This window comes from Procambarus clarkii, chromosome 17 (genome assembly GCF_040958095.1).
Source record: "Procambarus clarkii isolate CNS0578487 chromosome 17, FALCON_Pclarkii_2.0, whole genome shotgun sequence".
In the NCBI taxonomy this organism is placed as follows: domain Eukaryota; kingdom Metazoa; phylum Arthropoda; class Malacostraca; order Decapoda; family Cambaridae; genus Procambarus; species Procambarus clarkii.
In genome coordinates this window covers 44,113,684-44,141,042 of record NC_091166.1, presented here as the reverse complement: position 1 = coordinate 44,141,042, position 27,359 = coordinate 44,113,684, and the positions used below count along the sequence as shown (strand labels likewise).

Sequence of the window (27,359 nt, the reverse complement as noted above, 5' to 3'; positions counted from 1 at the left end):
TTAAGTGAGACTTAATGTTTATTTCATGACAGTAAAACACTGTAGTTCTCTGTAAGTTTGAACGGCGAGGAAGAAGGTATCAGGTGGCTGACTCAGCGTCTGATATGTTGTCTAGCAAGATGATTGGTCTAGGCAGAAACCTAGCAGTAAATAGGTACCTGGAAGATACCTACTTACACGTATCGCCAACAGAGAGATGGACGCAACAGGAAAGAGAGAGACGCAACAGGAGAGAGAGAGAGAGAGACGCAACAGGAGAGAGAGAGACGCAACAGGAAATAGAGAAGGACGCAACAGGAGAGAGAGAGAAGGACCTAACAGCAGAGAGTAAGACAGCAGCAAGAGCAGAAAGTAGGGCACAGCAGCAGCAGACAAGAGCAGACAGCAACAGAGCAGAGCCTGCCAACATAAGCAAGACGAGAGAGAGAGAGAGAGAGAGAAGAACCTAGCAGCAAGATCAGAAAATAGGGCACAGCAGCAGCAGACAAGAGCAGACAGCAACAGAGCAGAGCCTGCCAACATAAGCAAGACGAGAGAGAGAGAGAGAGAGAGAAGGACCTAGCAGCAAGAGCAGAAAATAGGGCACAGCAGCAGCAGACAAGAGCAGACAGCAACAGAGCAGAGCCTGCCAACATAAGCAAGACCCGAACAACGACAGCAGCCTCCACTATTGTCAATCTGTGAAGGCTCATAAATTAAGAAAACTAACTTTGTCTTGGAAGAGGGAGCGAGTGGCCTAATTTAATATGGGACGAGGGAGCCAGCATGTATTACTGGGCTGAAGAACACGACGCCAAGTTCACTCCAGACTCCCAAACACGACGCCAAGTTCACTCCAGACTCCCAAACACGACGCCAAGATCACTCCAGACTCCTAAACACGACGCCAAGGTCACTCCAGACTCCCAAACACGACGCCAAGGTCACTCTAGACTCCCAAACACGACGCCAAGGTCACTACAGACTCCCAAACACGACGCCAAGGTCACTCTAGACTCCCAAACACGACGCCAAGGTCACTACAGACTCCCAAACACGACGCCAAGGTCACTCCAGACTCCCAAACACGACGCCAAGGCCACTCCAGACTCCCAAACACGACGCCAAGGTCACTCCAGACTCCCAAACACGACGCCAAGGTCACTCCAGACTCCCAAACACGACGCCAAGATCACTCCAGACTCCCAAACACGACGCCAAGGTCACTCCAGACTACCAAACACGACGCCAAGGTCACTCCAGACTCCCAAACACGACGCCAAGGTCACTCCAGACTCCCAAACACGACGCCAAGATCACTCCAGACTCCCAAACACGACGCCAAGATCACTCCAGACTCCCAAACACGACGCCAAGATCACTCCAGACTCCCAAACACGACGCCAAGGTCACTTCAGACTACCAAACACGACGCCAAGGCCACTCCAGACTCCCAAACACGACGCCAAGATCACTCCAGACTCCCAAACACGACGCCAAGTTCACTCCAGACTCCCAAACACGACGCCAAGGTCACTTCAGACTCCCAAACACGACGCCAAGATTACTCCAGACTCCCAAACACGACGCCAAGGTCACTCCAGACTACCAAACACGACGCCAAGGTCACTCCAGACTCCCAAACACGACGCCAAGGTCACTTCAGACTACCAAACACGACGCCAAGGTCACTCCAGACTCCCAAACACGACGCCAAGGTCACTCCAGACTCCCAAACACGACGCCAAGGCCACTCCAGACTCCCAAACACGACGCCAAGGTCACTCCAAACTACCCCATTTGTCTTTTCAATTTATTGCAAAAACAAAAAAAATGCATCAACTTTTTGTTCACATCTATTCACATATATTTTATGCATAATTAAATAAAATAATGCAAAACTGTATTTAAAACTTGTGTCTGTATATATATATATATATATATATATATATATATATATATATATATATATATAATGTGTATATATATATATATAGGCCTAAGAATCTTCACACCAAGACTGGATTGATGGTGATTGCAAGGCAGACGTCTCTGACTCACGCCACATTTAAACTCAACACTACTATAAAATCTATTAAGAAAATGAGATTTTTACGTTGTGATGCACCAGCTATTAATATGGTAATGGGGCGGCCAGGGTGATGAGGGCGGCCAGGGTGGTGAGGGCGGCCAAGGTGGTGAGGGCGGCCTGGGTGATGAGGGCGGCCAGGGTGGTGAGGGCGGCCAGGGTGATGAGGGCGGCCAGGGTGATGAGGGCGGCCAGGGTGATGAGGGCGGCCAGGGTGATGAGGGCGGCCAGGGTGGTGAGGGCGGCCAGGGTGGTGAGGGCGGCCAGGGTGATGAGGGCGGCCTGGGTGATGAGGGCGGCCTGGGTGACAAAGCCGGCCAGGGTGGTGAGGGCGGCCAGGGTGGTGAGGGCGGCCAGGGTGGTGAGGGCGGCCAGGGTGATGAGGGCGGCCAGGGTGGTGAGGGCGGCCAGGGTGATGAGGGCGGCCAGGGTGATGAGGGCGGCCAGGGTGATGAGGGCGGCCTGGGTGACAAAGCCGGCCAGGGTGATGAGGGCGGCCAGGGTGACAAACCAGGCCAGGGTGACGAAGCCGGCCAGGGTAACAAACCAGGCCAGGGTGACGAAGCCGGCCAGGGTAACAAACCAGGCCAGGGTGACGAAGCCGGCCAGGGTAACAAACCCGGCCAGGGTGACAAAGCCGGCCAGGGTGACAAAGCCGGCCTGGGTGACAAAAGCCGGCCAAGGTGACAAAAACCGGCCAGGGTGACAAAGCCGGCCAGGGTGACAAAAGCCGGCCAGGGTGACAAAAGCCGGCCAGGGTGACAAAAACCGGCCAGGGTGACAAAAGCCGGCCAGGGTGACAAAAACCGGCCAGGGTGACAAAAACCGGCCAGGGTGACAAAAACCGGCCAGGGTGACAAAAACCGGCCAGGGTGACAAAAGCCGGCCAGATCACACACTCATCACCCTCACCGCACCTCAGAAAAATCACGCTTCAAATCCCTTTTAAATACTTTGATAGGAAGACTCCCGATAAGAACAAACACGGATATTAAAAACCTAACAGAGTTTCTGCTAAAAATCAACACAAAAAGCGAATTAATCAAGCCAGATATTTACCCTTGTAGTAATGTATGCAGACTTCCTCTGATATATTGAATTAGCCTTTTCTCAGCCTCCCGCCCCGCTTCACCTCCACCAATTTAATTTCACTAGCGAGTTGAATGTTTCATGGTTATCGTCTTGCACGGGTTCGACTCCCAATATGCCCTCACGAGTGTGGGGTGACAGGTTATACAGTCGCCTTCTGCGCCTTCGTCACAGCGGACGGTGAAGCCTTTGAGAGCCTATCGAGGGGAATTATAAATCCCATGACCGTATCGGCTGGGCGATGCCCTTCAAGGCTCTCACTACTACGAGGAAATGGCAGCACCAGCATTTGAAAAATTCAGATTGGATCGCTCGGTTGGCTCGGGTAATCCGTCGGTGGGTTCCCTAAGGCGAGGCCTGGTTAATGACATGTGAATATTGATGTAAACTAGTCTTGTTGCAAACCAGATTAAAAATTCGAGCCAGGTACATCAACTCCGGAGACCGAAAAATACATTTGCTATTTTTGTGGTGTGAGGGTTGTTTGAGTTTAATGTTTGTAGGTGTGTGCGCATGCGCGCAGGCCTTACGGAAGAGCCCGGTGGGTATGGACGAAATATTCGTCAGATTAAACAAAAGTTAAGAAACATTTATAATTGTGTACCACGCGGAACTATAAGAACTTCCTCTGGGCTCACCAGATGATAATTACAGACGATAAACAAAACACAATATACAGGAACACAATCACACACACATCAACGCCACACGAGAGACACACATTTGAATAAACACCCCCAAAGAGCAACAAATGAACACCATCACCAAACACACGCCAGAACAAATAGACTGAAATCCCCCCCAAGATAACAATAAACACCCGAAACTAAGGTGTATCAGATCCCCCTTCCCCCCCCCCTCGCTGAGCTCGAGATCAGAGCGTGTTCACCACACCGATGCGCGCTTGTTCCTGACAGGTGGGATCAGTGAGTTATGGCAGGCTGCGTTTGAAAACCAACCAGCCCTGCCCAGAACACATGACGCCGGCTTTGTATCCCACATGTCGAGGTTGCGCTGCATATGTTTGATTTCAGTTTATGCGACTGGCATGGGCCCGTCTAGTTGTGGCTCCGGGTACGAATGTAGCGGAATAAACTTAAATTCCGAGTCATTATGTTCGCTTCCACTGTGGTGAAGATGTGATTTGTCGGTGGCTGTGTTTGAGAGGTAACTCGTCTCACAGTGGTAGAGGGGGATAGGGGCAAGGGTAGGGGGATGTATGCCGTGGGAGGGGTACGAGGTGGTGGTAGGGGATGCTTGTAGGGGGTAGGGGATGGTTGTAGGGGATGGTTGTAGGTGGTAGGGGTTGGTTGTAGGAGGGTAGGGGATGGTTGTAGGTGGTAGGGGTTGGTTGTAGGAGGGTAGGGGATGGTTGTAGGTGGTAGGGGTTGGTTGTAGGAGGGTAGGGGATGGTGGTAGGGGTTACAAGCACAGAGGTATGAGTCAATGCTTCATACAACAAAGTTTGGACCACAAACTATGCTTACCTCTATATGTATACTTACGTGTATATTCATAGGCATGTATAGAGTGCTCAGTAGCTGCCTATCCTCTTCCTCCTCTCATCAAGGGAGCCGGTGGCTGAGCGGACAGAACACTGGACGCGTGATCCTGTGGTCCTGGGTTCGATCCCGGGCGCCGGCGAGAAACAATGGGCAGAGTTTCTTTCACCCTGAACCCCCCCCCCCTGTTACCTAGCAGTAAATAGGTACCTGGGAGTTAGTCAGCTGTCACGGGCTGCTTCCTGGGGGTGGAGGCCTGGCCGCGGGGACACTAAGCCCCGAAATCATCTCAAGATAACCTCACGATCATTACTCATGCTAACTGTTGTGCTGTTATCAGCAGACGACGGTAAGCGTCTGGGTATTGATCTTACTGCCCTGTGTTTCTGAGATGCTAGTCGTAATATGTCTATAATCCTTACTATCTTCCCTGTCTATTCATCGACGTGAAACTGGAAACTAAACTTATCTGTAGTCAAGGTAACTTTGAGAGGACTTGGTGGTAATTGTTTTGAATTGGTATATATTAGCGTAGTGGTCAAGAAGCTGATGTGTTTGTGTCTTGAGAATGCGCACTCATCTAAATGAATGTGCAGAGTCGAGTGATAGTTCCTGAGCCTCGCCTCACTAGCTATCGGTTGTCTAAGGTCGTGATCTTCCGACTGTTCTGTTTGTCAAATGTTTTTGAAAACTTATTTTTATTGTTTTTATTTACGTTTTAATCTCTCCTTCGTTCCATTACTTTTTCCACCCTATTTTATGAATGGAAAGCCCCATTCAATCATACCTTCTCACCACCACAACCATCCAATCTGTTACTCCAATCCCCGTCCCTTTACCTCTCCGTCCCATGCCTCCTTTCCCATCTCCCTTCCTCCACTCCGTCTATCCTATGGATGCCCCCGCCCCTCTCCCTCCAGTGGCGCTGTTCTGAAGGCGAATGTACACGTGTGAGAAAGCATACAATCCAGCGACACAAAGACCCGCCACTCTGCTCATTCTTTTCGAGTTTGACAAGCGAATATTTCACGTGTGAATGCCTGGAGAGGCCCCGCTTACAGGGACACGCGCCGCACGATAACACCCCGACACACGCCAGCCTCACCCGATCCAAACCCATGACGTTTATACAATTATCGACGATACAGGCAATACAATAGCCCCGAGGAAATAAACAGAGTCTGTCTGGCGAGAGAACGAAACTAATGGGGTCCAGTGGGCCGCGTCCACTTGGACCTAGATGCATCAGATACCATTGTATTTGTTGACGTATAATCAGAATAAAAAGCGAGCTCTATTGCGGCCTACAATAGCCCCGGCTACCGTGACAAAATTATAGTGGACACGGGCAATACCCCCCAGCGAGGCTCGGACCAGTCTGGACAATAATCTGATACTTTCTCTCGGGCTTACGGCGCTATTCTTTCCCCTCCCTGTATTGCCGATCTCGGAGCCAGGCTGTGTCCAGCGAGGCTCGTGGCTCCGCTCTATCCTGCTACAACACCTGCAACAACAAACAACAAACACCTGTGACAACAAACACCTGCCTAGATGCAAATGCACGGCCATTGATACCAAGGGGGCCGCCCCTTCGCCCACTCAAGGGCCACAGATACAACGACTATCAATTACAAAAGAAGAGATTGGGTGGGATATATGGGCTAGGATATGGGCTAGGATGAGGCTAGGATCACCTGTGAGGTTCCCAGCATGGCTGAGAATACGGCACGATAAGTGGACACTGGTTTAATTTACGGAAATGTGAAGCATCAAATAGTATATGAAATGTGATCTTCACACGCGACCACCATGGGAAGATTTTTTGGGGGCAATGGATTCAAGAACCTGGAGACAATGGTGGGGGAGTTTTTCTCCCGGCCGGATGAGGGCATGTATGTTATTGGTTAAATAAGACAATGTTGCTGGTGGTGATGGTGGTGGTGGAGAAGGTAGGTTGATGGAGAGAGGGGGGGGGGAGTTGGATATGATAGTAGTGGTGGAGATGGTAAGGGGAAGGGGGGCCGGTGATGGTGTGTGGTGGGGGAGGAGGTAATGGCTACAGTGATGGTGGGGAAATGGTAGGGAACTTTACCCATAGGTGTATCATACACACCCATATAGTTCACAATCCGTGGATCTCTCTTATACATAGTATACATCTGTTCAAATTATCCCTTCAGCTCACCACTACCCTATACACATTGTTCCTGAAGCAAAGAGACACAAACAGATATACAGCCGGCCAGCCAGGAAAAAAAAAACAGCCAGCCAGCCAGCCAGCCAGCCAGCCAGCCAGCCAGCCAGTCAGCCAGCCAGCCAGCCAGCCAACCAGCCAGTCAGCCAGCCAACCAACCAACCAGCCAACCAGCCAGTCAGCCAGCCAGTCAGCCAGCCAGCCAACCAGCCAGACAACAGAATCACCAAGTACCACCCCCATCTTAACCTATCTCAGAATCTACCCAACATTAAAACTTTTAACTCCCCCCCCCCACCCCCTCTTCCCCCCTTCCCACCCAACTCCACAAGAAAAAAATTGCATAAAAAATTAACAAAACGTATCTTCCGTCCATAACCCTATAATTTGTCAGCCATAAAAGAGAGTCCGTCTACCTCCCTCTCCCTTACACCGTGGCTCAAGTTGAACACCATACAATCTTCCTATTGACGAGTGAAGGGTATTTTAACTTAGGCATAACATGTCCACTCGCAACACCATTCGCTTCCTATAGATTTTAGATTTTACAAATTCTGATGCACTGTGGATTCTTGCAGCAGCCTCTTAGTGTTATTTTATATTGGATAAAATTGGTGCTTTGACGTTCGTCTGAACTTGTTAGGCATCGCTAGTGATGATGGTGGTTAATGATGATGGTGGTTAGTGATGATGCTGGCTAGTGATGATGGTGGTTAGTGATGATGGTGGTTAGTGATGATGCTACGCCAGCATAAGAGTTGGCTCTCTTCTTGGATTAGGTTTAGTTATTCTTCAAAATCAATCAATCTCTTATATATATATATATATATATATATATATATATATATATATATATATATATATATATATATATATATATATATATATATATATATATATATATTCCTCTCTCTTGGCTATTTTACTACAGTTTCCAATATACTCTGTTTCCACCTTTAGTCCCTCTTCATATATCCGTCCCCCCCTCCCCCAGCCCTCCTCTCACCCCCCTCCCCCCCCAGCCCTCCTTTCACCCCCACTCCCCCCTCACCCCCCAAGCCATTCATTTAAAGATTCCCGGCACGATTCGATTCTAAATTTCGGAAATCTACACAGCGGGTCTAAATTCCTTTCCCGTTCCAACTTTCCCCACAAACTCGTCTCGGGGTCACAAGCGACACTCTCGCACAATTTATGAGTGGGCCGTATCGGTAACCAAAATCTACAACTCTATCAAACTGCAAATAACTTCAACTTTGTCAAAATAATGGCGGGTGGCCCCCGCCTGAATGTTCAAGGATAGCCGAGGTGTCCCGTTCTCTTTGGTTCGTTCACAGGCTCTCTCTCTCTCTCTCTCTCTCTCTCCTTCATCCCTCTCTCTATCACACGTCGTCTCCTCTCTTATTGTTTCAACAAAACGCCGGCTCTGTAGTTCGAAATTCGCCGCGTGAACTTGTCTGGGTGAGGGAGGGGGGGAGGGGGGCAGAGTGCGTTACTGGGATATTCCATAGAGGCAAAGGGATCCTGGCTAACAAAGTGTGTCATTTACTATTTGTATTTTGCAGAATCGAGCTATTAGCTCTTGGTGCCCGCCTTTCTAACCAATTTTATTTTCCCTCTATTATGTCTACTACTCTATTATGGCTGTACTCAACTAGTTGTTCTCATCTTGTAGTGCTTGCGGGGGTTGAGCTGTGGCTCTTTGGTCCCGCCTCTCAATCGTGTGTCTGTGTGTGTGTGTGTATTCACCTAGTTGTATTTGTCTAGTTGTGCTTGCGGGGATTGAGCTCTGTTCTTTCGGCCCGCCTGTCAACTATCAATCAATCAACTGTTACTAATTATTTTTTTTAATTTTTGTTATTCCCCCCTCTACACACACACCCAGGAAGCAGCCAGTACCAGCTATCTAACTCCCAGGTACCCATTTACTGCTAGATAACAGGGGCATCAGGGTGAAAGAAACTCTGCCCATTGTTTTTCGCCGGCGCCGGGAATCGAACCCCGGACTGCAGGATTACATGTAAAGTGCGCTATCTACTCAGCCACCGGCGCCCCCACCACAAACCTCCCAGGTCCCCCACCACACACCTCCCAGGTCCCCCACCACACACCTCCCAGGTCCCCCACCACACACCTCCCAGGTCCCCCACCACACACCTCCCAGGTCCCCCTCCACACACCTCCCAGGTCCCCCTCCACACACCTCCCAGGTCCCCCAGCACACACCTCCCAGGTCCCCCACCACAAACCTCCCAGGTCCCCCTCCACACACCTCCCAGGTCCCCCACCACAAACCTCCCAGGTCCCCCTCCACACACCTCCCAGGTCCCCCAGCACACACCTCCCAGGTCCCCCTCCACACACCTCCCAGGTCCCCCTCCACACACCTCCCAGGTCCCCCACCACAAACCTCCCAGGTCCCCCTCCACACACCTCCCAGGTCCCCCTCCACACACCTCCCAGGTCCCCCAGCACACACCTCCCAGGTCCCCCACCACACACCTCCCAGGTCCCCCTCCACACACCTCCCAGGTCCCCCACCACACACCTCTCAGGTCCCCCACCACACACCTCCCAGGTCCCACTCTCCCGGTATTTACAACTTCAACAATAAGCTCGTCCTCGCGTCTCCGGCCAGACTTGTACGACAGGAAACTGATTGTAAATAGCAGCGATAAACTAAGGCCAATATTGTCGTCCGCTTCCCAGCGCGCCAAGCAGCCGGTCAGCCAGTTACCCAGCCAGTCAGCCAGCAAGTTAGCCAGTCAGCCAGCAAGTTAGCCAGTTAGCCAGTCAGTCAGCCAGCCAGCCAGCCAGTCAGTCAGTCAGTCAGTCAGTCAGTCAGTCAGCCAGCCAGCCAGCCAGCCAGCCAGCCAGTTACCCAGCCAGCCAGCAAGTTAGCCAGTCAGCCAGCCAGCCAACCAGTCAGCCAGCCAGCCAGCCAGCCAGCCAGCCAACCAGCCAGCCAGTCAGCCAGTCAGCCAGCCAGCCAGCCAGCCAGCCAGCCAGCCAGCCAGCCAGCCAGCCAGCCAGCCAGGCAGCCAACGACGCGCCATCTCCACGCCCCAAACAGCGTCCCATAATGACGCTTTGACTCGGAAAGGGTTGATGTTTGAATTGTGAAATGTTGCATACCCAATGACAACACGCCTCGCCATAAATCGAGTCGCGGATCGTCTCCCGTCTTTGTCTTTCTTATTAGGGAGTTCCTGCAGAGTCTCGGACTCCTGCCAGAGGCAAGAATGGAAGAGGGAGAGGGGGGGGGGACCCTCCGGTGCTCTGATATAATGCTTCCTCTTCGGTTAGAGGAGTAGATGGGGGGGAGGGGGAATAGTAGATGCGGGGGAATAGTAGATGGGGGTGGGGGTAGATGGGGGTGGGAGGAGTTGGGAGACTGAATCACTGAGGGCTTGAATAAACTGCCTAGAAAAGATATGAGAGAAGGAGGAGATATATAGAAAAGAGGGAGATGCTGAGAGGGAAATGTGGAGTAGTGAGAGTGTGAGAGGGAGGCGTAGAGAGAGAAGAGGTGTTACGAGGGGGGCACAACTATAGAGTAGAGAGGAGAGGCAAAGAGAGGAGAGAAGATTGCACAATACACCCGGGTTTTATTCATTAATGTTGTTTGTAAAGACCGGGGATGTCTGGTCCGGTGTTAAGGGGGGCCGCTATAGACAACGCGGGGGGGGGGGCGTCACTAGCCTCAACTACACTATATATCAACTGTTCTAACTTGAACGTTTAGTCCTCACTAGCTCCCTCAAGGTCTCCATAGCGGCGAGCTTTGTCAATCAAGTTTTTGTCAAGGCTTCGGAAAGAAGGGGTGGGTACAGACGCTGGGGAAGGGTGGGGGGTTGGGGGAAGAGGGGGGAGAGTTTGGGGGGGGGGGAGGGAGAGTGTGGAGGGGAGGGAGAGTTGGGGGGAAGAGGGAGAGGGGACTTGGAAATGGAGAAGAGTAGAGAAATAAGTGAATTCAACTATAGACAGGGGATTGACGAGCCAAGGTGAGAAACTGAGAGAGAATTGGTAGGGGGTGGGGGAGATAAGAGGAGATGGGAGAAGGAGGAGGAGGTAAGGAATATTGGGGAGAAGGAGAGAGAGAGGGGGGGAGGGAGAAAAGTTGGGGAGGTTGAGGTGTGTGTGTGTTGGGGAGGGGACTAGAAGGGGATAGCAGCGCGAGGCGATATCCACCTCAGAGGCACCAAACTTTTCCAATACAGTGAAAATTTGACGCAGGTGTAACCCGCAGGTAAATTACGTTTATACCTTTCACGCGTCGTCTCAATTGACAAGTGGACACCGCATTTGACGGCCGCATTACCCGCACGCCGCCAATTACTCCCTTTACCGCTCACAAACCAACTTTTGTACACTTTTTATATATGTCGTTTGGGTGAGGATGAAAAAAAAAAGACGAACTTTTTCCGTGGGGATCACAGGAGATGAATGGCCGATCTTTTTGTGAATTCGTATTGGGATTTTCATGATTGTAACAACGTAAAAAATATAACCTATGAGCCGGTTTTAAAAGTAAACTTAATAAAATAAAACAAAAAATAATAAAACTATTAAATGACCTAACTAGCAGTATTCTTTTTCATATTATTATTATTACGAAACTTACTACAATGTCGTAGTGCTTTAATAAAGGCGAAGGTGTAGTCCAATACACGTGTAAGTGTATTATTAAACGAAAATTGTCGGATACAACCTACACTCTTTCTCAAGGGGGCTGTAAAGAATGTTTTGAACACTGTGTACACCTTGAGCAAGGGTGTGTATAGTGGCCTTCCGAAAATTTGGTTTTAACACACTTGCACCCATGTATAGGGTCACGCCTCCACCTTCAATATTATTGTTAATGTAGTATGATATTTGTTGAGATGGCTGGCTGTACTCGGGTCTCTCTCTCTCTCTCTCTCTCTCTCTCTCTCTCTCTCTCTCTCTCTCATCCCTTCTCTTCTCCTTTCCCATCCTTTTTACCTTTCTGCCCCTGCCCCACTCTCCAAACATTTCCCCTCTCCCCATCTCATCTCACCCTTTACTTTCCTATTTCCCTCTCCACCCTATGTCCCAGTCTTCCCTCTCTCACCTCTCTCCGTTTCCACCTTTCTCTCCCCCCCTCCTCTAACATCTCCCCTCCCTCCCCTCCTCTCCTTCCTATTCAGCCATCGACATTTACAAGTACAGACCGGGAGTGAGGATTTGAATCATGATACTGCGCGGGTAAACGGCGGGAGTAAGTAGGCATTCTACGTAAAACAAATCATCTATTTCAGACTATGAATATCGCAGGGGTCGCTATAGATACCAATATTCATTACAAAGTAGCACTGGGGCCGACTCCGACGCCCTTTGATAAGCTGGGTGAGGCTATCTCCAGGTGTCTGGCTTCCTCCTTCCTTCAGATAATCATTCTATTTCAAAAGGGTAATAGGAAAACCCAAAAAAAGTAGCCATTGAACTGCACAAATCAGAACGGCTGTACCCGACCATGAAGACCTCATCTTCAAAAGCACATCCATCTGTCTTGGAGAAAGTTGACCAGAAGGGAAGGGAACTATCAGAGGGAAGCGCCAAGTCATTACGACTATACAGCACTTGGAAGGGGTCAAGATAAGGATTTGGGATGGGACGGGGAGACATGATTGGTGGCCCAACCACTTGGACGGTCGGGAATTGAACGCCGACCTGCATGAAGCAAGACCGCCGCTCTACCGTCCAGTCTTCCTGTGAATCTCACAGGATTAAGTCACTTCTAAACTGTTCCTCGGTGAGTGCTTGCCATTTCATCAATAACATTATATATCTTATATAGCCTTGGGATTACTTTTGATTTATGGCTAATATTATAAACTAATATATATATATATATATATATATATATATATATATATATATATATATATATATATATATATATATATATATATATATATTAGGCAGCAGGTGTTCTTTTAAACATGTCCCATTGAATATGACAGCATATTCAGTATTTACTATCTTCTGGTTTAGGGCTTCTATCCCACTAACTATTTTCCTAGCATCAGGGCTTAGCTGAACACTCCTCTTTCAGCTAAGCCCTGATGCTAGGAAAATAGTTAGAGGGATAGAAGCCCTAAACCAGAAGATAGTAAATACTGAATACACAACAAACATGACAAATATGCATCACTATTCCTCCTAGGAAGAATAGTGTGACTAATCCATACCTCCCACCTTAGACTACACAAATCCTGATCAGTTCCATCCCACCACCAGGTATCCAATAGTCTGTGAAATCAAAAGGGAGAATCCACCAGTGAATAGTTCATCCCTTCAAAACCACACCATTCAATAGTTTACCCCTTCAAAATCAAACCATTGAATAGCTCACCCATTCAAAAACCTCACCATTCAATATCTCACCCATTCAAAAACCCCACCATTCAATAGCTCACCCATTCAAAAACCCCACCATTCAATAGCTCACCCATTCAAAAACCCCACCATTCAATAGCTCACCCATTCAAAAACCCCACCATTCAATATCTCACCCATTCAAAAACCCCACCATTCAATAGCTCACCCATTCAAAAACCCCACCATTCAATAGCTCACCCATTCAAAAACCCCACCATTCAATATCTCACCCATTCAAAAATCAATACATTACCCCTCAAACAAAAAATAAAAATAAACAGTTTATCCCCCTTAAAGAAAACACAGAATAGTCCCCCCCCCCCTCTCTCCCCCCATAAAAAAAAAACGTAAAATCCCCCCCCCCCTCCCCAGGTTGCAAAAACACAATAACCCCTCCACACTTGGGCTATAAATATGCAAATACCAATGCCGGTGTGTGTGTGATGCGCCTCCGGAGACACGGCGCTACTCCGTGGCTCCGGAAGCGCGCGAGGCATAGTTTTGTCGTATGCTTCCTCCACGGCATTAATTATGGAGCCCCTGCCGGTAAAACTTGTCTCTTATGCTCTGGGGGGTGGTGGGGTGGGGGGTGGGGGGTGGGGGAGGGAGGAGGTTGGGGAAGAGGGGGGGGGGGGAGATGCAGGAAGAGGAGGGGGAGGAGAACAGGGTTGGGGAAGAACAGGGGTGGTGCAGGAAGAGGGGAAGGAGCAAGGGGGGAAGGGGGAAGTACACCAATAGGGGGGAAGAGGGGGGTGTAAGGAGCACGGTGGGGTGGGGGGGGAGAACAGGGGGTGGTGCAGGAAGAGGGGAAGGAGCAAGGGGGGGGGGGAAGTACGCGAATAGGGGGGGAGAGGGGGTGTAAGGAGCACGGTGGGGTGGTGGGGGAGAACAGGGAGGTGGTGTAGAGATAAAGGTGGAAGAGGAGGGGTAGGGAAGGCTCCAGGTGGAAAGGGTAGAGGGGGAGGAGGAACGTGAAAAGGGAAAGGGGGGGAAGATGGTGTGAGAGAGAGTGGGAGGAGGAGGGGGGGATCAGGAGGCGTGAATGGGAGCATGAGGTAGTCAAATATAAGAGGAAGAGGCATATAGAAAAGGGACTGGTGAAGTGTATGGGTAAATAGACACGAGAAGGAAAGGGAAGAAATAATAGAAAGGGGCTAAAGGTAAAGGCATTGATAGAGGAAATGGGGAGGTAATGTGTAATGAAGAAGGGAGGGATTAAGGCAAGAATAAGGAATAAAAGGACTGTGAGGGTAAGGGTAAAAAAATGTGACAAAGGGAAGGGAAGGGGAATGGATAAAAGGGAAAAGGGAGTGGATGGGTAAAGGGTGGATGTGAGAAGAGAGAGAGAGGTAAAGGGAAAGGAAAAGGCACATGTGGAAGAGGGAGAGAGTACAACTCAAGGTGGACTTTGTTTCTATGCTTCTTGCAGATCGGCGTTCGATCCCCGATGGCCAATTATTCCCCCCCCCCCTCTATCCTAATACACCCCGCTCCTGTCCCCCTCTCCTCAATACTCTTTCCAAATCAAATAGACACATTAACTATCCCCTCATAACGGAGATAGATAACAAATAGATAGATAACAAACTCCTTTGGACTTGGACCAAGTCCAAGTTAAAACCATTTGGACTTGGTCTCGTCCCCTACCAACGTGTTGAGACGAGTTGTGAATATTTTTAGGGCGAGTATTTTGAACTTGGAGCGAGTTTAATGTATTTTTTATGTTTTCGATTTAATGAACTTTGGAAGGCTCAGCGCTAGTAGTTATAAGAATTAACTCACCAAATTAATATTCATCAACGCTAGGAACAAATGAACATCGGAATGCAATGGTTTTCAATTTCACCGACGTCCTAAATCTCCCCCGGTGAGTGAATATGCAATTGGATTCATTTTCGCGGCCCAGAGAGGCATATTTATGTTATTCGCTGGTGTCTGATACTGAATTGCCCTTGACCTTGTAGGGAGCCGGTCGGCCGAGCGGACAGCACGCTGGACTTGTGATCCTGTGGTTCGATCCCAGGCGCCGGCGAGAAACAATGGGCAGAGTTTCTTTCATCCTATTCCCCTGTTACCTAGCAGTAAAATAGGTACCTGGGTGTTAGTCAGCTGTCACGGAGGCGGCGCCTTCGTCCTCGGTGACGGGTTCTGCCCCCTGGAAACACAAACCGAAACTGTCTCTATTTTCCGCTTGTTACAACGTGTAATAAAGTTGTTACATCTTGGCTTAACGTGTTTGATGACGTATTAGAACGTTGTTACAACTTGTTATATTGGTTGTTATAACTGGTTAGGAGGTGTTAAAAACTTGTTCGAACGTTGTATCAACGTCGTAGTTTCGGTGTGTGTTTTTGGCGGGATGGTGCCCAATACTGCCCAGCATGATGTCAGTTCTGTCAACACCGTCAAGCATGACGTCACTTCTGTCAACATGGCCAGCCATGACGTTTTATTGACGTCACCACCAGGTCAGTGGTGGCGACGATGGGCCACCCCCCCATCCCCCACCAATCAGACCAACACTCGCAGCCCCCACCAACCAGACCAACACTGGAAGCCCCCACCAACCAGACCAACACTGGAAGCCCCCACCAACAAGACCAACACTGGAAGCCCCCACCAACAAGACCAACACTGGAAGCCCCCACCAACAAGACCAACACTGGAAGCCCCATCCCTTCCTCCACCTCTATAGAGAAAAGCCCATATGGCCTACAACAAGACGAAACACCTGTGTTGGGAAGGAAACCTGGGGTTCCATCCGTCATCTAGCCCACACTGCCTCAAGGCTCCTGGCCTGATTGATGGCCCAAATCGCTCAGGGGCGGAAAAAATGACATTATGTATGCACCAAGACTCCTGTTCTGAACAACAGTATTTGTCAAAAGGACGGGAGCCAGATTCTGTGATAGATACGTGGATGTGATGAGATGGTGTTGCGAAGAGAAGGGAGGGATAGGGAGGGATAGGGAGAGAGAGAGACAGAAGGGAGGGAGGGATAGGGAGGGAGAGAGAGAAGGGGTGGGGTTGAGGGATAGTGAGGGAGGGAGAGAGAGAAGGGGTGGGGTTGAGGGATAGTGAGGGAGGGGGAGAGAGAGAAGGGGTGGGGTTGAGGGATAGTGAGGGGGAGAGAGAGAAGGGGTGGGGTTGAGGGATAGTGAGGGAGGGAGGGAGGTTGGGAGGGAATGATGGAGAGAGAGAGAGAGGTTGAGCAAGATAAAGAGGAAGGAAGAAACAACTTGAGAAACAAGAAACAATGTGAGAGAAAACAACTGTGTTTAATATGGAACACAAACAAGGGTCCCTAACACAAACAAGGACCCCCAACACAAACAAGGACCCCCAACACAAACAAGGACCCCCAACACAAACAAGGACCCCCAACACAAACAAGAACCCCAACACAAACAAGGACCCCAACACAAACAAGGACCCCCAACACAAACAAGGACCCCCAACACAAACAAGGACCCCCAACACAAACAAGGACCCCCAACACAAACAAGGACCCCCAACACAAACAAGGACCCCAACACAAACAAGGACCCCCAACACAAACAAGGACCCCAACACAAACAATGACACACACAAACACAATAACTAACAAACAATACACTAACAAGTTACACAATTTGCTTTAACACACACGAAACCATATATTCATCAATACATACCTGCCCAGGCCTCAGAAAACCTTTTCACATCCACCTGCGAAATCTGTACATCTTTCCTCAATCACAATGGCTTTGTTTACAGCTATTGAACGGTGTATGAGCCCCCGAAGCACTATACGAGGTTGTTTATAACAATAATAACCTTGTGTTGTGAAACTTGCAGTTACAAACTGTTTAATAATAAATATAAACAAAGGCGACATAACTGCTTTGGGAGAGAGAGAGAGAGAGAGAGAGAGAGAGAGAGAGAGAGAGAGAGAGAGAGAGAGAGAGAGAGAGAGAGAGAGAGAGAGAGAGAGAGAGAGAGAGAGCAAACACACACACACACACACAGTGAATTAAATTACCGTCGTTTAGAAAGGTGGGGTCCAAGAGCTAACAGCTCGATCCTGCAGATACACATTTGTAACTTTGTAAATACTTGATCTACCCGCAACTAACCAACAGGTCAGCCCACCTTGTGATCTTCACACACCACAACCTCTCTGGCTCCACCATGCCCACAATTGCATGATATTTACCTGCATACCTAACTTGAGGACTCAGACAGGCACACACACACACTGTATATATTTTATAGCTGGTTGAACGCGGCCAGAATTTCGCCGTAAATCAAATCTGTCCAGAAACGACGCTCATGTGCGCGTGCCTGCACGCCCACACACACGAAGTAATATTATAGCGGCTGGATCTTATTACATTAAATACCGAGAATGAGGAGAAATGATTGCAACGTATGAGATACTAAAGTGGTAGAGGCAGATAATTGTGAACAGTTTATGAGTAAGTAACAGCAGGAGAGGAAACATTCATTTAGAAAATGAGTAGTGAGTAAATTGAATGAGTTAATTAAGGCAATTCAGGCTAATTCCAATCAGAGATTCTAATGATGTTGGGACTCCTAGCGGGTCGCCAGTGGATTAGTTTACCGACACCTGGAGAGTTGGGGCCCAAGAGCACACGCCCGGTGTTACACTCACAATTAGGTGGGAGCCAGTCGGCCGAGCGGACAGCACGCTGGACATGTGATCCTGTGGTCCTGGGTTCGATCCCAGGCGCCGGCGAGAAACAATGGGCAGAGTTTCTTTCACTCTATGCCCCTGTTACCTAGCAGTAAAATAGGTACCTGGGTGTTAGTCAGCTGTCACGGGCTGCTTCCTGGGGGTGGAGGCCTGGTCGAGGACCGGGCCGCGGGGATACAAAAAGCCCCGAAATCATCTCAAGATAACCTCAAGATAACCAAGATGAGTAGACTGACGTGAGTGAGACACACTGGATAACCGAAGGTTATAAACACAACACAAAGCCTCAACATCACATGATTCAGCCCCCGCTCCTGTGCCAGGTAAGTCCATCTCGGGCTCACCATAGCCCGTGCTACTAGGAACTTTTAGTTCCCAGTAGCTGAATCTTAAACAACAACAGCCTCAACCCCCCCCCCCCGCAAAAGTGTCTCGGCAACTAATAAAGCATTCCGATCTGTAAACATATTTGTAAGTCATTCTAAGTTATGCAAGCACAAGTGCCACACACGGACTTGAGTCCACCGAGGCACTCACCGACTAGACACACTCATATCACACACACACATTATCTTCCGCTTCTATTTACACTTAAGGATTAGATAAGACTTTACGCAATAAAGCATTTCCAATTTTGTTTTAACTTAACATAACTATAAGTCAGATATATATATATATATATATATATATATATATATATATATATATATATATATATATATATATATATATATATATATATATATATATATATAAGAATGCGTTGCTTCGTATAGATGAATAGGAGCTGCCTCGTATGGACCAATAGGAGCTGCCTCGTATGGACCAATAGGAGCTGCCTCGTATGGACCAATGGGAGCTGCTTAGTATGGACCAATAAGCCTTCTGCAATTTCCTTTATTCATAAATGTTCTATTCTTATAAAAGCAAATATTAATGGGGTTATTATATGTGATTTCTAATGAATCGTTTTAACCCCCCCCCCCCCAAAAAAAAAATCATGATTTCCTGAAAAAAAATCTTTATTGTATATCATTTAACACATAACTGTATGATTCATCAAAATCGGATGAAAAAATTTAAGATTTCCATATTTATTAAAAAAATAGGTTGTCAAAAAACTATTTTTACAACGTACTAAAAAAATATTAAAAACCCACTAAAAATAAGCAGCTCCAACAACAGTTAACAATATTACTTCATATAACACTGAAAGTATAAGATATACCTTTCAATAATATTTTTTTTTTGGGGGGGGTAATTATTCTGATTATTTTTTAATTCAATATAAATAAAAAAATAAAACAAACAGCAGCATTATGTCCAGTAATGACGATATTTGGGGCAAGGGGAAAAAGGGGGGAAAAAAATGTCAAAATATGCCATTGTTCCAGCTTAGCCAATTACTTTTCAAATACAACTTTTAATGTTTTTTTTTAAGAGGTCAACTTTCTTGTAGTTTCCACAATTGATAACAAGAAACGGTGCACATATGGGTGTGGTTACCTTAACACAAACACTTGACTACTCTTTGTAGGGCTTTTACAGGTCACACTGGGTGTACAGCACACTAGGTGCATAGGCACACTAGGTGTACAGCACACTAGGTGCACAGCACACTAGGTGTACAACACACTAGGTGTACAGCACACTAGGTGTATAGCACACTAGGTGCACAGCACACTAGGTGCACAGCACACTAGGTGCACAACACACTAGGTGTACAATACACTAGGTGTACAGCACACTAGGTGTACAGCACACTAGGTGTACAACACACTAGGTGTACAACACACTAGGTGCAAAACACACTAGGTGTACAGACACACTAGGTGCACAACACACTAGGTGCACAACACACTAGGTGCTCAAGCCACACCACCACAACCACACCAAAGACCAACCACCACACTCCCCCCCCCCCCCCCCACCAGCAAGAGGGAGAAAAGGAAGGAAGAGGGGAAGGCAAAGGGGAGCAGAGCCAAACACCAGCCAACCACTTTGCCAGTTGTTTATTGAAAAGTGAATATTCTTCACTTACCATTTTGCTGGTTTTGAGTTGCCTGAGTGTGGCAGCCTTCCCCTTGTTACGGGATGTCGCCATGGCAACCGCTGTCAACACTCCTCCTAAATGTTATTTGAGTTTCTTGGAGGAAAAAAACTATGTTGTTCTTGATGTCGTATTTCTTAATTATTTTCTTATTTGTTTTGAAGTGTTGATGTCATTTGATTCAACCGAACATGAGACGATTGAAGAGGTGTTGGTCGTAATTTGTTCTTGTGATAGCAATAATTTTAGCCATTTCTTGTAGACTTTTTTTTTTAAATTACTGTTTAATATCTTCCCCTAACACCTACCGCTATCCTACCCCTACACTCAGTGATATCTTACATTACACCCCACAGATATCCTATCCTATACCCACTGATATCCCCTCTACACCTACCATATCCCCCTTGTGTATACAACAGTACCTTACTCCTCCACACCACCACTCTCCTAATATCCTACTGCCTTCATAAATGCACACAGACACACACAGACACACACACACACACATGCATACATACATACATACATACATACATAGAGGGCGACCGAGGGCGCTGACACCGTCTCCAGACTATCAGGCTTCAGGGACCACTTGAAGAAATAACAATATATGTATTCCGGGGCAACGCTGTGAAGACATGGCGGGGGGTGGGGGGTGGGGGTAGGGTGGGGGAGGGGTGGGTGGGAGCAATGACAAAGTACTCACCTAGTTGTGCTTGTGGGGATTGAGCTTTGCTTCTTTGGTCCCGTCTCTCAACCGTTAATCAACTGGTGAACAGGTTCCTGAGCCTACTGGGTTTTATTATATCTACATTTGAAACTGTGTATGGAGTCAGCCTCCACCACATCACTGCTCAATGAATCCCATTTGTTAACTACTCTGCCACTGGCAAAAACCTTTCTTATATCTCTGTGGCTCATTTGGGTACTAAGTTTCCATCTTTATCTCCTTGTGTGAGTACCACCCGTTCTAAATAGTTTGTCTTTATCTATCCAACCAATTCCTCTGAGAATTTTGTAGGGAGTAATTATGTCTCCCCTAACTCTTCTGCCATCCAGTGACGTTAAGTTTAATTCCAGTAGCCTTTCTTCACAACACATACGTCTCACCTCCGGGACTAGTCTGGTGGCGTACCTTTGAACTTTCCTTAAACTTCGTCTTATGTTTGACTATATACATTCACCACTCTGGAGCCGCATAGTCCAGGATTGGTCTGACATATGTGGCATACAAGCTTCTGAAAGATTCCTTACACAAGTTTGTAAAGACAGTGAACAGGAAAGCGAAATCGTGACGTACAATGAACGTACTGCGGGAAATACACCTTACGTCGCTGGAAGACAGAAGAGCTCGGGGAAACATGATCACCACATACAAAATTCTCAGGGAAATTGACAGGGTATACAAGGATAGATTATTTAACACGGGTGGAACACGTACAAGGGGACACAGGTGGAAACTGAGTACCCAAATGAGCCACAGAGACATTAGAAAGAACTTTTCAAGTGTCAGAGTAGTTAATAAATGGAATGCATTAGGAAGTGATGTGGTGGAGGCTGACTCCATACACAGTTTCAAATGTAGATATGATAGAGCCTAGTAGGCTCAGGAACCTGTACACCAGTTGATTGACGGTTGAGATGTTGTTGTTGTTTAAGATTCGCTACTTGGAACAAAAAATTCCAATTAGCACGGGCTATGGTGAGCCCGTACGACGGTTGAGACGCGGGGACCAAAGAGCCAGAGCTCAACCCCCACAAGCACAACTAGGTGAGTACATACACAACCCCTTAAGGTTGTCCCCGTACCGTCCTGGTCCACACTACCGTCTTTTAATCGCTTTATCAGGCGGGTAAAGTTGCAGAAATCATCGCGAGGGTTCCCCGCTCGCCGCAAGAAGCTGCCAGTTTTTTCCCGGCATCAATTCTCCTTCGCATCTGTCTGGAAGTTTTTCACCTTAAACAATCAGTCACACAACCACAGAACTTCCTTGCCTTGCTGCTCTCTTGACCGACCAGTAATTCCCGCCTTTCTGACCCCAGGACGTAAGGCCCAATATTGCCTCACCCCGGCACGAATATTCTAATGTATGTCCACACGCTATTCTCACTCTTATATTCTAATACATTTGGTACGATTTCCAATACTCCCAATAACCTGTCATACGGCCGAACGGAGGCATATACCCACCCTCACCTTCCAATAGGAAACCCGTACTTATGACCCCTGTAAAGAAAACCCATAATCGAGTGCCAATGGCACCCCCGATCCACTCGATTGGCAGTAACTACAACCCTCACCCTAACGCCTCTTAACCACAAGGCTAAATATCCCTTGCCGTGGCTATATCGGCTCGGGAGGAGGGCGATGAAAAATACGCCAGGAATTTCCATTTATCTCGCTTGATCGCCGACAGACTCTTCGGATAGTGTTCGAACGACCATTGATGCTGGCCAATTGGTTCTCGATGACCTGAGTGAAGTGTGAGATGGCCCACCTGTTGCCTCCTGTAGGGGGGCGGGCCCCCCCAGCGATTGGCTCTTCCCCCCCACCCCCCACCCCCTCTATTGCCCCCTTGGGTGAGGCTCCTGACCCGTTACAGCGGCTACAGAAGAGTTGTATGAGGGCTTTTCAGTAATTTGTATTTTGTATGTAGAGTTATAATTACTATGTTATTAACTGATGTGGAGTGTGTGTGTGTGTGTGTGTGTGTGTGTGTGTGTGTGTGTGTGTGTGTGTGTGTGTGTGTGTGTGTGTGTGTGTGTGTGTGTGTGTGTTTATGTATTTTCTGTGTCTTCCTTTCTGTATCTGTGTGTGTATGTACACTTGACTGCATTTACATGTGCCTGTATGTCTATTTTAATATATTTATCTATGACTGTTCATATTTATGTCTATCTGCCTGTTTGTATGTATATATGTATGCCCATCATTATGTATTTTAATCTATCTACCTGTATTCCTGTACCTCACTATGTATGTCTGTCCTTATGTAACGTAAAATCAATCTTGTCAACTCTAAACTTGGCAAAAAAAAAGGAAACCTGAAATCAACCAATCACTAGATTTTTTTTGATGTGGGGGAGGGGGGGGGGGTAACTAAATCTTATGCTTGGTTGAAGCACTTGTTTAAGCACTTGTTTAAGCACTTGTGCTTCTCGTGCTTCAACCAGGTAGAAGATTTTTATTACTCGAATGAATTAAGTCATTCGTGACAAAAAAAAAACAATACACATTTGTATTATTTTGTATAGAAAATAATAAAAATTATATCTATAATTTGTCAAATGCTGAATATGGATATTTTTGCTCATTTTTTTTAACTCTTGGGGATTTGTATTCCTTATTGTCTTCAGTAACGATTAGAGAGTTGTCTTCTCGGTCCCTATAGGCTCCCTGGTGTTGGATTCCTCACTATATTAATGTCTTAATCGGTTCTTACTAGTTTTGAATTCCTCACCATCTATAACTATATTAATGGTTATCATATTTTTTTTCGCTAACACAGTTAATTGTTTCGTAAATTTGTCCTTGTTTGATTCTCTCTCTCTCTCTTTCTTTCTCTTCCTCTCTCTCTCCTTGTTACCTCGTATCTCGTACCTAATGGAACATACTCCATCTAGATACCCTTCTAACAAACCTCCCCTCCCCAGCACCTTCCCTCCCCCAGCATCTCCCCTCCCCCAGCATCTCCTCTCCCCAGCATCTCCCCTCCTCAGCATCTCCCCTCCCCCAGCATCTCCCCTACCCCAGCATCTCCCCTCCCCCAGCATCTCCCCTCCCCACCAAACCTCCCCACGACAACCTTCAACACACAAGCGCTCATTATATCTTTATACATATTAAACATCTCAATTGATACCAATACCAGAAGCGGGGCGCGGGGCAGAAGGTACAGCTTAGGTTTATCGGTGAATCAGCGGCCCGCCCCATAAACCACGAGTTCAGAACCCCGCCCCGTAAAACCCACGCCCACAACCCACGTCTGGTTTAATGGTTTAACAACAGCCTTGCCCACTTGCCTCGCGACACCGCCAATGACTATCTGGGTAATTAACGACGGGGTATCGCGCTTTTGTAAAAGTTTCAGCTTCTGAAAACTGGTCTGGGTAGATTTTCTTGGCAATGTGCACCCGCAGGTTGCTTGCAGTGTTTGCTGGCTGCTTGGTACACACATGCAATGTTTGTGTGTGTGTGTGTGTGTGTGTGTGTGTGTGTGTGTGTGTGTGTGTGTGTGTGTGTGTGTGTGTGTACTTACCTAGTTGTGCTTGCGCGGGGGTCGAGCTTTGGCTCTTTAGTCCCGCCTCTCAACTGTCAATCAACTGGTGTACAGGTTCCTGAGCCTACTGCGCTCTATCATATCTACACTTGAAACTGTGTATATGGAGTCAGCCTCCACCACATTACTTCCTAATGCATGATGTGTGTGTGTGTGTGTGTGTGTGTGTGTGTGTGTGTGTGTGTGTGTGTGTGTGTGTGTGTGTGTGTGTGTGTGTGTGTGTGTGTGTGTGTGTTTGAGGAGTATAGACACACAGACTCGTTCTACCTTCCTGTACAGCGGCCGCCTCGTTATCGAGACCATTCTCACCACAACTATCACCACCAAATATAATTGTATTTGTAATAACTCGGGCACCGTTACAGTGAGGTTGTTGGTGCTGGCAGTTTGTGACAGGTCACGTATTGGTCTGCTCCTGTACAACCCACTCACCTCCCCCCCCTCTGTCACTCCCCAGGCCTCACCTATACACAGAATCCACACCATTTTTCTTAGCAACTTTACCTCTCCTAGCACACCCCCACCCCTCCCCCTAGCACACACCCCACGCTCTCCTAGCACACCCCACCCCTCCCCCTAGCACACCAGGTGCTAGGTTGTCCAGGTTGACGACCTGGACAAACTGGTGGAATGGTCTAGAAAATGGCTACTAAAGTTCAACTCAGGAAAGTGTAAAGTAATGAAATTAGGCGAAGGGAACAGAAGGCTGAACACAATGTACCATCTGGGAGGTGATATTCTGCAAGAGTCAAATAAAGAGAAAGATCTGGAGGGTTGATATCTCACCGAACCTGTCCCCAGAGGCCCACATCAAAAGGATACCATCAGCGGCATATGCTAGACTGACCAACATAAGAACTGCCTTTAGAAACTTGTGTAAGGAATCATTCAGGACCCTGTATACCACTTATGTCAGACCAATTCTGGAGTATGCAGCTCCTAGCTTCATACCTAGTTAAACACAAGAAAAAGTTAGAGAAGATTCAGAGGTATGCCACCAGACTAGTCCCGGAACTGAGAGGTATGAGCAACGAGGAAAGGCTAAGGGAGCTGAACCTCACATCCCTGGAAAACAGAAGAGTAAGGGGGAGACATGATAACCATCTACAAAATTCTCAGAGGGATTGACAGGGTGGACAAAGACAAATTCTTTAGCACGGCTGGAACACGAACAAGGGGACACAGATGGAAACTGAGTACCCAGATGAGCCAGAGAGACAGCAGAAAGAATTTTTCCAGTGTCAGAGTAGTTAACAAATGGAATGCATTAGGCAGTGATGTGGTGGAGGCTGACTCCATACACAGTTTCAAGTGTAGATATGATGGAGCCCAGTAGGCTCAGGAATCTGTACACCTGTTGATTGACAGTTGAGAGGCGGGACCAAAGAGCCAGAGCTCAACCCCCGCAAGCACAACTAGGTGAGTACACCCTCACCCCTCCCCTAACACACTCCCACCCCTCCCCCAAGCACACCCCCACACCTCCCCCACCACACCCCCACACAGCCGACGTCCACTGAGAGAGAAGCAGTAAACAACATGACCACACTAACCGTCAATTACAGAACTGCTTGGCAGTTTAAAAGGCTAATGGTCGTTACCCCGTAAACGTCACTTGGCTGTTCCGTCCCTGATAACGGATCAAATTAAGTAGCCCTGATAAGGTCTAAGTGAATACAGTGAACACTGGGCTGTAAGGACACGGAAGCTGTCCTCTTCTGCTTATGTACAGTCGACACTGGATAGATGGGACACAGACGCACCCCTCCTCCTCCTCCTCCTCCTCTATCGCATCTTTTTGTTTATTTGTTTCTAAGAGGAGAAAACAAGAGTCGGGGGGGGAGGGGGGGGGGTCAGCATGGTGATTAGGTTGTATTGTGGTGACAATGTGAATGGGTCTAGGGTAGTGGATGTGAGCACTATAGCATTGGGTGGTTGAGTGATGGTGTGTGTGTGTGTGTGTGTGTGTGTGTGTGTGTGTGTGTGTGTGTGTGTGTGTGTGTGTGTGTGTGTGTGTGTGTGTGTGTGTGTGTGGCTGGCTGTCTGGCTGGAGGAGGGAGTTTTTTTCAGAGCTCACAAACCGTTTACTAAAAGTGAACAAAACCGCTATGATTTGCAGAAAGATGTACAGGTTTCGCAAGTGGTTGAGCAAATGCTTCATGAAACCTAGTCCTTGCCTGGTGCAGAGTGTACTGGTAATTCTGAACTACACCTTCCAGGTGATACACCCCCCGCCTGGATACAATGTATCCAGGCGGATTCACACATTCGGATTCTAACAGGATTCAGTTACTCCAACACTTCTTCGCTTACCGTGTCAAGAGTTGGGGGTGGGGGCGAGGGGGTGCCAGTGGGGGGGAATTAGTGGGAAGTGAGCGGTGTGGTGGGGAAATTGGTGGGAAGATGAGTGGGGAGGAGGCGTGGTTGGGAGGACTGGTCGACGACCGGGCCGCGGGGACGCTAAGCCCCGGAAGCATCTCAAGTTAAGGGACCTGAACCTAGCCGTTAGTAGTCAGTGGCTAGCCGCTTGTGATGGCTCCTGATACCCGCTTCCCCTACTAGAAAAGTCAAACTACTCTATCCTCCATCCCATCCTCTTTTCCGTTCCCCTCCCCTCTTCCTCCCCCTCTATTTCCATCTACGGGCTCACCATAGCCCGTGCTACTTGGAACTTTGTTCCAGGTAGCGAATCTTTAACAACAACAACTCTATTTCTACTACCTGGATTGTACCTGCTTGATGAGGTTCTGGGAGTTCTTCTAGTCCCCAAGCCCGGCCCGAGGACAGGCTTGACTTGTGAGAGTTTGGTCCACTAGGCTGTTGCTTGGAGCGGCCCGCAGGCCCACATATCCACCATAGGCCCACATATCCACCATAGCCCGGCTGGTCCGGCACTCCTTGAAGAAAACTATCCACTTTTCTCTTGAAGATATCCACGTTTGGTCCAGGAATCTTTCTTATACTCGATGGGAGGGTGTTGAACAACCGCGGACCTCTGATGTTTATACAGTGTTCTCTGATTGTGCCTATGGCACCTCTGTTGTTCAGTGGCTCTAATCCCCATTGTGCCTATGG

At 48.0% G+C, this 27,359-nt stretch overlaps 2 protein-coding genes across 2 annotated transcripts; one reads left to right on the top strand and one right to left on the bottom strand.

The window, feature by feature from the left end:
- Positions 1 to 765: 765 nt before the first annotated feature.
- On the top strand, positions 766 to 1,860 carry LOC138365680 (anti-sigma-I factor RsgI2-like). Its single transcript, XM_069326172.1, has one exon. It carries the CDS (start codon positions 766 to 768, stop codon positions 1,858 to 1,860), a length of 1,095 nt encoding a protein of 364 aa, XP_069182273.1.
- Positions 1,861 to 2,113: 253 nt separating this feature from the next.
- LOC138365679 (ovarian abundant message protein-like) lies at positions 2,114 to 20,055 on the bottom strand. Its single transcript, XM_069326171.1, has 2 exons — positions 19,993 to 20,055; positions 2,114 to 2,728 (listed from the first exon to the last, which is right to left on the bottom strand). Exons 1-2 carry the CDS (start codon positions 20,053 to 20,055, stop codon positions 2,114 to 2,116), a joined length of 678 nt encoding a protein of 225 aa, XP_069182272.1.
- Between the last annotated feature and the right edge of the window lie 7,304 nt (positions 20,056 to 27,359).

Excerpts from the sequence above, each read along its gene's own strand:
- LOC138365680 (XM_069326172.1), top strand. The coding sequence starts at position 766 with ATGTATTACTGGGCTGAAGAACACGACGCCAAGTTCACTCCAGACTCC.
- LOC138365679 (XM_069326171.1), bottom strand. The coding sequence starts at position 20,055 with ATGGCGACATCCCGTAACAAGGGGAAGGCTGCCACACTCAGGCAACTC. Across the intron at positions 2,729-19,992 it reads AACTCAAAACCAGCAAAATG|GCCGGCTTTGTCACCCTGGC; the intron begins GTAAGTGAAGAA and ends TTTGTCACCCAG.